The sequence below is a fragment of the Ammospiza caudacuta genome, chromosome 11, assembly GCF_027887145.1.
Source record: "Ammospiza caudacuta isolate bAmmCau1 chromosome 11, bAmmCau1.pri, whole genome shotgun sequence".
Lineage (NCBI taxonomy): Eukaryota > Metazoa > Chordata > Aves > Passeriformes > Passerellidae > Ammospiza > Ammospiza caudacuta.
In genome coordinates, this window is record NC_080603.1 from 15346811 (window position 1) to 15356714 (window position 9904).

The following is a 9904-nucleotide window of genomic DNA, read 5'->3' on the forward strand; positions in this document are numbered from 1 at the left end:
TCTGTCCTGTAATCCAAAGAAATTCAAACCAGAATTAAGAGCATTAACCAAACACCTTTCAAAATCCAGGTAAGAACAGAACAAGCCTAAAAATCCAGCCAAAAGGAAAGAATATTCATTCTTTCCATCTTAAGAGACCAAAACAAAGGACCAAGAGTCTGAACACAGCTACTTTAGTTCACTGATTCTGTTTAAAAAAAAAAAAGTAACAAACTGTTTTAATGTTGCAGCTTTATTTAAAAGAAAGTGACTTTAGAATTTCTGGTAACATATTTTTTTATACAAAATTGATACAATGAAAAATAAACTTCAGCAGTGTTCTAGAGCAGATCACAGGCTGTAAACTCATAGTCAAATGTACTATATTGGAAAAGGTAATTTTGTTCAAAGCTTATTTGCAGACCAGCACCAAGTGATCCCAAAAGTTTTACTCAACATGCCAAGAAACCCTCAAACTCACACTTCCTAAGTAAGGAGTTGCTCAATCTCACTTGTCTTCCAATTTACAGTAACGGTTGTGATTAACTGTATGCAAGAAACACATCGAAATTTCCTACAATACCTTCAGTGAGTAAAGTTCAACATTTGCACACCTTTGGAAGTTTATAAGGAGTCATGGGCAATAAGGTATTTGCACAAAACTTTAGTAATTGTCATTTACATGGAACTCAGAAGTCCATTAAGAAATTTCAAAGCCCTGTAACAGTTCTTTTGAAACTATTTCATTTCAGCAGGTCAATTTCCTTGATCTTGGGATCACATTTTTTTAAACCTACATCTGCAGTACATCAAAATTCCAACATATGAACAAGCAGTATGAATAAGAGCCAGCAGGAAAAGAGAAAAACCAAAACATAACATGCTACACAATCCTGAAATCCTTTTACCATTCTTAGCACATGCTCAGTAGAAAGCAAAACTCCTCCCAAAACTCTTTTATTTCTATTTTTAAGTTGTCTGAAATCAAGTTTCTCAGACAGAAAGTTTCTTCCCAATACAGGTTTTCTCATTATAAACTCAGTTCCTCAAACATCCTATTTTGGGGGTAACCTGGCTTCATGCAACCCTTACAGGCACAGGGAAGATACTGCCCTCAAATATTAAAGCTGTGGAGATCTAATACTCAAACTGTGAAACAATAGTACTGCATATCTTGTATTTGCTCTTCTCTGTCATGCAATCATAACTGTAATTTGTAGAAGACAGCAGAGGTCTGTTTCCTCTCTCTGCTCAGCTGCTTCTCACTTCTGGATTCCTGAACTCAATCTAATCTGTTTTATTACGGCTGCTCATGTAAACCTTCTAGGAACAGCATCAATGGAAAAGGATGCTAATCCAGTAATGCCAGAAAATCTGCAACTTAAAAGTCTTCTCTAGAAATTGAAAAAATTCCTAATAAATTCCACTTCTTTTTCAGGCTCTTTGCCTTTTGCTTTCCTCTGTGAAACACGCCAATCATCCTTTATCACTGCTCTCCACTCTGTGATCCCAATGTAAACAAAACCCAGTAGAATAATCAAGTTTTGCCAGAGAAGTAAAAAAGCACCATAACATTACATCTTTGCTCCTTTCAGTAAGTTATAGCAGCATTTGAGACCAAAGCCTCAGCATTCTAATGCTTAAAGCCTTGCTCCCAGGTCCTCTGCAACGCTTTGGATCCTGGTATTAAAACAAAGAGGTATTGAACATAGGATGTGCCCACAGGAACGTGGATAGGAGTTTCTGTGAACTGTGTGTAACAGACCTGCTCTGTGCCTGGGGATATTTACTATGCAGATTTGGTTCTCTGGTGAGGCTGAGAAGTCACTGGCACTGAAGATTTTTGCCATAGCCACCTCTTCCAGCATCATAGTCTTGCCGATACTCATCTCGGACCTAACGGAGGAGGGGGAAAGGGAAGTCCAGAAAAGACAAGGAAAAACAATTTCTCAAAAACTGTTGCAGCATTAGAATACAGTCACACTGACATCACAACATGTAATTGGCTACATGGAGCTGTCTGACTAAACAGGCGGTGAAGTGCATCATGCAGAACATCAGAAGACATAAACCAACTTCCTCTTTCATCATGTCTGGGGACTGTCTAATCACCACAGCCCAAGCAAGGATGGTCAGCCTTGTCCTTTGGCAGTACAAGCCACTGCCATCTGCTCCACTTGGGGCAAGCCAACTGCTCTGCGTGTGTTCCTAACAGCCTCTTATATTTCCTGAGCTTACTTAAAAGCATTATCTCTCTAGGCATCCAAGAGCTGTTTCTGCAAGTACTTGTAGTGAAATTTAGGAAGGAGTTATTTCTTCCTAGTGGATTATACTGCCATTGATCAGATATCTTCCAGTGTTATCTCCAACAATGACTTCTAAGCTGCTATTTCTGAAATTTTTCTGTGTCCATTCAAAATCAAGAAGTTTGGCAAAGTAACCATTCCCTTAAGAGCCCAGGCTGTACAGCAACCTACCTGCCCCCCTGATCGTCCACGACCATACTGCCTGCCCTCCTTAAACCCTGCATCCCAGTCTGTCCTGATGATCCTGTCATCCAGCCTGGTCCCGTTGATGTAGCGCATCGCGTTTTCAGCATCACCTCTGGCATAATATCTTGGGAATATGTTAATGAAAGAGATAAACTTCTATTTTCACCACGGGGGAAAATAAACACTATCAAATGGGCTACAAAACTAAGTCTTTGCTTGAACCACTTTTATGAAGCTACACCATCAAAGAAAACTGTAGTGAAAAGTTGAAACATGCGACAATTCAAGCATTAAAAAGTTTGTCAATCATGCCGACATTTAACAGAACCAAGCTCTATTGGTAAAGAGTGGGAAGCCCCAGACATGCTCTGTTCATATTGCAAACTTTCACCAGTCTGGTGAGTTCACTGGAAGCAGTAGCAAAATGATCTTCAGAAACGTGCACATAATGAAGTCATACAACAGGGATGAAAGATACCAACGGAAACTTTACACATGTGTTTGTATGAAAAGAAAGACTTTTTTACCTCGGCACTGAGAATATGAATTTCCTACAGAGGTCAACTACCCAAGAGGTGTCTGGGTTAAAATATCAAAGTGAAAGCAATCTGCAAACCCCACTCGACACGCAGTGTATGCTCGAATACAGAATCACGGTTAGAAAAGACCTGTAAGACCATCATGTCCAATCGTGAGCCCAGCATTGTTCTCTCTCACCAGGGTCTCCCACAGCCGCTTTAGCAAATGATTAATTTTATCCTCCGAGAACTCCCCGTAACTCAGAGCCTGCAGTGCAGAGCAGTTCACCCACACCCTGACGGCTCCTGCCGCGCTATACAAGGATACTCCACGAAGCAGAAGCCGCAGGCGGTTTTCTTCACTTTGTCCAGCCCCATGATGACCTTCTTAATGTCGCCGCTTTTGCCGAAGAGCTCGTGGATCTGCTCCTCCGTGGTGTAGAAGGAGAGGTTCCCCACGTACAGTGTGCAGCTCTTCCTCAGCAGCCGCTCCTGGTCGTACCGCGTCCCCTGGGCCGCAAGGACACAGCGTTACCACCCGGCCCGGCCGGACGGGACCGCGCGGCGCCCGCCCCCGGCCGCGGCTCACCCGGAAATGCTGGTCCCGGTACTGGCTGAGTTCGGCATAGGAATCGCTGCGTAGGATGCTCAGGGTGCCGCCGGAGCTCATGGCGGCGCCGCTCGAGGCGAGGCCAGGCCAGCCCAACCCCGCACGGCTCAGCCCCGCCGTGCCCAGCACAGGACCACCCGACGCGGCTTGGCCGCTCCCCGCCGCCTTACCACGCGCGCGCGGCCGCCGGGCGCGCAGCCAATGGCGAGGCGGTGCGCGGCTCTCGCGAGCGCGGCTGGGCGGGGCGTGCGCCACTTCTCGCGAGACCCGCGGCGCACCCAGCGGGCGGGAGCGCTCGGGCGCGGGATCTCGCGAGAGCGGCGGCCATGGCGTTGCTGCGGGCGCTGCTGCTGCTGCTCTCCAGCCCGCGGTTCGTGGAGCGGCTCTCGGAGTCGCGGCCCATCCGCGCCGCCGCCCGGGTCACCGCCAGCGCCCTCATCCGCGGCCAGCGCGACCTGGCCCCGCGCCTGCTTCGCCTGCGCGACGCCTTCCTCGCCGAGCTCAAGGACGGCGCCCGCGCGCGGGGGTGGCCGTGGCCGCGCGGGCCGGGCCGCGGCGGCCGCCCCGGGTCAGCGCCGTGATCGCCGCTGGGAGCGGGAGGCAGCTGCGGACAGCGCCGGGAGGAGACGGGAACCGCCGCCGCTTCCCTGCGCCGAGCGCACGGAGCGCGCTGCAACCGGCGGGTGAAGGGCCCCGGGAGCAGGTGACAGCGGGGCCCCGCGGCCGCTGCGGAGCCTGGCGGTGGCCGGGCTGCGGATGGCGAGCTGCGGACTGGACGGTGCGTTCCTCATCGCGCGGCCTGGAGCGACTCCGCGGGAGAGCATGAACACGGGAAGCTGCTCCGCATCGGTTTCATGGATTTCCATTTCAAAGACAGTATACGCGTCCCACGGTTCTCAGGAACAAGCAGACTCACTTTCTAATCAACCACAGTGCTGTGAAGATTGTCACTTTAAGCGCTTGATGAGAAACTTGAAATAAAATAACAGTTCTCACAGGAGTACCTGTAACAATGTCTGTGTATACAGCAGTAATACTCTATATTTGATACAGTTTTGTTACAAAAGGGTTTTCAGTGATAATGACGGACAGGATAACAGACATCTTACAGGAAAGTAAAAAATTCAGTAGCTATCCTAAAAGCACACCTCAGGTCTGTTGTAGCAGGAAGGGTTTACAAAGGGAAAAATGACCAATAGAGGCACCCTGCATATAAATGGCAATACAGCTATATATGGAAAATGATACATCCATCACGTACAATGCCTAGGGCAGGTTTGCTTAAGATACTGTATCTGGTGACGTCTCTGACACTACAGCAGTTAACCTTCCTTCAGAGCATGTCTCACTGTTTGATTCAGCTGAGTAGAGGCTCAGTTAACTGGGGAGGGCCATTTCCACTCCTTGTATTATCACAGGTGAGAAGAACCTTGTACTTTGTCCAAGATACAGTTTTCTGCCTTGCTAGTAAAGTTAAACCTCCAGCACGGATGGAGAACCTGCATCTACAGCGTAAATTCAAAGGTCTGGTTGGCAAGACAAAAACAATATATTGTTAATCTGAGCTGTATTTGCAGTCCAGGTTCTGTTGCTTGCTCTCTGCAGGTTACCTGTGCAGTGGTAGTGGAGTCATCATCTCGTGGGAATGGTGCTCCGTTGCATCCCCCAAGAGTTTCAAGATATACCCCACTCAGACTGCCAGAATTCCTAAGTTTTATGAAAATAATTTTCAAGATCTAAGTTGTTTAAGAAAGCTGAAAATGGGAAGCAGGACAGGGAGTAACAGCTGTGGCACATGGTTATGTCATCCCAGTGTAAGAGCAAAAAGAAAATTAACTTGGAAAATACATTTGCTGACACAATGCTTTCACAACTACTTACGACTTTGTGAGTCACCAGTACAAAGACAGGCACCTTCTCTCCCCTGCCTCCCCCCAGACACACCCCTTTAATTTACAGGCAGGCCAGCAGTGAAGAGTGAAGGATGTGGGATGAACACACAGGCAACACGAGACAAAATGCTTTACAAGAGAGCAAGAGCTATGTTCCCTAAACATCTAGGTCATACCTATAGCTTGGAAAATACAGGCAAATCACTCAAACATTCATTTTTCCTAGATTCTCCTGAGAGCCTGGCATCAACGTGTATTATTCTTGTCTCTGTTGAAAGCCTGGCTTTCAAGACCTTATGTAAGGTTGTGTGGGTGAAGAACTGCCAAAAGCATTACCACCTCTGGGAGTGGAAATAATTCAAGTGTCAGATTTGTTTCAGAGAGAGAGGCTTGATCTACAATGCATGTGCCAAGTCAGGATGTTTTGGAAGTTCATGTAGGCAAAACCAAATATTGTAGGTCATGCTGTGTTATTGAGCACATACATCATTGTCAGCCCAGTTGTTGGTGTCCAGTTGAAAAAGAGGCAGCTCTCCAGTGGAAAGCCAGGATAGGAGCTGTCCTTCCCACTGAGCTGATTTGGTGCACGGGGAGGGGGCGCAGGGGATGCGGCTCCTCCCTCGAGGCTGCGCTCCCTCCGCGGCGGCAGAACCGGGGATCTCTGACCGCGTTCAGAGACGCATCTGGTGAACCAAATCCCCCCCAGTTACCGCCTTGTGCCCGCGCAGCTCCCTGATCCACTCCCGCAGGACCTGCCGCGCGCTCTGCCGGGGTGACAGTGGTGACAGAGCAGCGACAGCCGCGAGAGGAGCGGCGGGAGCGCGCCAGGGAAGGAGAGCCCGAGCTGCAGCCGCGGAACACCCGCACGCTGGATGCCATGGCGGGGCTGCCCTCCCGAGCTGCCCGGGGCGGTTCACGAGGATGGAACTGTGGCAAGGAAGGCTAAACAGGCAAAGCTTGGATTTTAGGATTTAGCACAAGCACTTAGCCTGAAGCATCCTCCTGTTCTAAATCAGATTCTGCCAGATCAGTGCTGGGGATTTTTCAAGACGGACCCACCCAAGGCAGTGGTGACTGCAGTCTGGTCTAATATATTTTTAAAAACATAAAAGAAAAGATTACTGAGTCAGACCAGCTTTTATCTAAGCCTGTAACCTCTCTCCAGCAGCTGAATTAATGCCTATTATCAGTAAACACCCCACAGTCCCCAAACCCTGTCAGATTATTAGAGCTTTCAAAAATAAATCTCGCAGGGAAACAGCTAAGCTTCAATCACAGTTTTGGTGGGCTCTGATTTCATCCTCTCTCATCAGGAGAAGTACAAAAGTTCACATGAAATACCACAGGGCTGAGTAAGTCAAATTTTAAGCAGGTTCTATCCAGAACTGGCTACCCTAAGAGTGTGAGGAATGGGAATAAAGAGATGTGGGAGAGCTCCCAGTGCCATTGCTGATGCTGAAAGGGGGGGTGTATAAAAAAGAAAGGTCTCACACCACCATCAAATAGCACCCAAATGAAGTAAAAGACTAAAACTTTGTTCTCCTAAAATCTAAAGGCTCTGATGATCTCTGTTTAGCTCAAGGATGTAAAGTCCTAAATGACTCCTCCAATTTCCACTGGATAGGACAGGTATTTGTGGTGGGTCTTCCATTGATAAGTGAGGAAATATCAAAGTCTCGTTCTTGAATGAGACACCACATTTCGTAATTGTGGCTCTGACAGTCCCAGGGATTATAATAAAGATGTGACAGTTGCTGCAGGTAAAATTGCTTGCTCGCTGCTCTACTGTCTGGCAGAGGGTTTCTTGTCCAGCCCCAGCCATGTCAATGACTTCCACGTGCACATCTGTCTTCTTGATATTGAGCAGAGACCTCGGAGGCATGTAGGTGTGTGCAAAGAGCAGAGTGTAGTGCTGCGGGTGGCTTGAGGATGCTGGAGAATGGATGAGCTGCTCCAAGTGAAACAAACAGGGAATGAGCCCTCCCTGGTGTAAGCACCCAAACAGAAGTGCCCCCAGAAGGTTGAACAGAACAATGAGGAGCTTCCATCTCACAGCTCTGCTTGGTGACGCGCTGAACAGGACCAACGGCAGGATGAGAGGGATGAGAAACCGGGGCTCCTGGTGACTGAACAGGGAGAGAAATGCCAAAGGAACAAAATAAAACAGCAGCAAAATTGGACTGCCCTCAGAATGCACCAAGAGCCCAGGCAGCCCACGGTAACACCATCTGACCAGCATTAACTGATGGACATATTTCTTTAGCATTTTAAAGCCTGCGCCGATGGCCAGAATGTGTAAGATACCAAACAGCATCACTCCATTGACTGTAAAATGTGTAACTCGTGGGTGACTTCCATGCAGTGCAAGATTATGAGGATTAAGATTATAGCTGAGAAAATTGAAGGGGGTTACTACCATTTTGTCATGTAATTGAACAATTACATCAATTAGGCTGCTCTTGTTAGTGCTGTAGAGGTTGTCTAAGCTCACGGAGGTAAAATAGAAGGTATCAGCAGTTATGAAAACAAAAGCGGTAAAACATGCACATAGGATAAACTTCAAAAAGTCATTTATAAGAGTTTTAATGTTCTTTTGAGAGTCAACAATTAAACTGGCCCAGTATAGCAGAGGCATTAGAGCAAATGCCAGAAAGGTTGGCCTGTTGAAAAACCCAGCAGTTGTTATGACACCTAAGAGAGAGCTGCTTGTAGGCTCTGCTGAGCGGCCACTGGACTTCCTTGAAGAAACCAGTACCATGAGAAGAGCAAAGAGAAGTCCTTCGAGTGTGTTGGTAAACGTTCTTGTATAAAACACCAGCGTGACATAGGATCCAGCAAGAAGCACCAGCGCTTTCCACGGATCTGCTCCCCAGAGAGGGGCCAAGCGATAAACGCTATAGTCGAGAATGAAAGAAAAGATTGTAAAGAGCAGGCGAGGAGATACAAGGAGAGTGTAGCTGTTGATGCAACTTGAACATATGTCCAACTGCTGCAAAGACTTGATCACCCAGTATGTAACTCCTGATGTCATTAATGGGAAAACAACTGTTCTGCAGGGAGAGTTGGAAAGGAACTCCCATGGATAATAGACCTGTAGATTTAAAATATCTCCTACAAAGGAAGAGAAAAATACATATAGATAATAAAAATTTACATATAGATAATATATTTTATTCAGTAATTCAGCATTAGGGATACTACTTGGTACAAGAAGTAGCACAATACAGAGCAGCTCCCAAACTTTTGAAACTGGTGTCAACCTTTACATTTTTCGGAGTGTACCATTAATTTTTACAAAACATTGCAGTGCCAGCAATGTGGTTCGAGGAGCCACTCGCTGTGGGCAGCACAGAGCAGGAACCCACCCACGGGGCCAGCGCTGCGGATCCTCTCCTGCCCGGCTTGCGGGACTCGCTGAGGGACAGAGCGGGATCCCTCGGCACCACCCGCCTGGCCGGCGATGCCCGTGGCCGCGGAGCTTCACGTTCCCGCCAGCCCGCAAAGGGCCACTCGGTCCCGGGCGCATCCCTTACCTGCCATGACCTCGGGCGCCTGGAAGAACTCATCTGGGTGCAGGTACCCGCTCTGCGGCAGGAGGCACCAGCCCGCCCGCAGCGCCGCCAGCAGCGCCCACAGCGCCCGCGCCACCATGGCGGCCCCGGCCCCTCACGCCGCACCGCCAGGGGGCGCACGGCGCACAGGCGAGGCGCCGCAGCGGGAGCCCGGCGCGCATGCGCAGCGCCCCCCCCCCCCCCCCCCCCCCCCCCGCAATTGTCGGGCTCCCGGGATCAATGGGGCTGGAAAAGGCCCCGGGATCAATGGGGCTGGAAAGCGCCCCGGGAGCACCGAGCCCGGGCCACGGCCCAGCCCACCGTGAGAGCCGCACGGACCGCCGCACAGAGCGGCACGGCTGGTCCTCCCTTCAATACCTCCAGGGACGGTCACTCCACCACCTCCCGGGCAATCCATTCCAGTGTCTAAACACCCTTTCTGTGAATTCCTCCTGCTGTCCATCCTGACAGTTTGACAGTATGAGTTCTATGAGTGTGCTTTCTCGTCCTGTCACGGCCTGGGAAAACAGCCCGAGCCCCGCCAGGCTGCACCCTCCTGTGAGGGAGCTGCAGATGGGATAAGGTCACCCTGGAGCCTCCTCCAGGCTAAACACCCGCAGCCCCCTCAGCTCCTTACAGGACCTGTGCTCCAGACCCTTCTCGGGTACATCCCGGCACTTCAATGTCCTTCCTGAACCGAGGGACCCAGAATGGCACACAGCACTCAAGGTGTGGCCTCACCAGTGCCAAGTGCAGGGGACAATCACTGCCCTGATCCTGCTGGCCACACCATTCCTGATGCAGGCCAGACAGAATGTCACTGGCCACCTGGGCACACGGCGGCTCCCTTTCAGCTGCTGTT

The 9904-nt window shown here is 49.4% G+C and overlaps 3 protein-coding genes across 4 annotated transcripts; 1 reads left to right on the forward strand and 2 right to left on the reverse strand.

Moving 5' to 3' along the window:
• Positions 1-232: 232 nt before the first annotated feature.
• Positions 233-3774, reverse strand: NCBP2 (nuclear cap binding protein subunit 2). Of its 2 annotated transcripts, XM_058812264.1 has the most exons (4): positions 3579-3774; positions 3318-3499; positions 2457-2595; positions 233-1875 (listed from the first exon to the last, which is right to left on the reverse strand). In XM_058812264.1, exons 1-4 carry the CDS (start codon positions 3657-3659, stop codon positions 1804-1806), a joined length of 474 nt encoding a protein of 157 aa, XP_058668247.1. In that variant the 5' UTR covers positions 3660-3774; the 3' UTR covers positions 233-1803. The 2 variants fall into 2 exon arrangements, with proteins under 2 accessions (XP_058668247.1, XP_058668246.1); XM_058812263.1 differs by having other exon boundaries at positions 233-2595.
• A 151-nt stretch (positions 3775-3925) lies between these two features.
• Positions 3926-4599, forward strand: NCBP2AS2 (NCBP2 antisense 2 (head to head)). The gene has a single exon (XM_058812559.1). The coding sequence runs from the start codon at positions 3926-3928 to the stop codon at positions 4178-4180; it is 255 nt and encodes an 84-aa protein (XP_058668542.1). The 3' UTR covers positions 4181-4599.
• Positions 4600-7040: 2441 nt separating this feature from the next.
• PIGZ (phosphatidylinositol glycan anchor biosynthesis class Z) lies at positions 7041-9142 on the reverse strand. The gene is made up of 2 exons (XM_058812570.1): positions 9025-9142; positions 7041-8602 (listed from the first exon to the last, which is right to left on the reverse strand). The coding sequence occupies exons 1-2, from the start codon at positions 9140-9142 to the stop codon at positions 7041-7043; spliced, it is 1680 nt and encodes a 559-aa protein (XP_058668553.1).
• Positions 9143-9904: the final 762 nt, after the last annotated feature.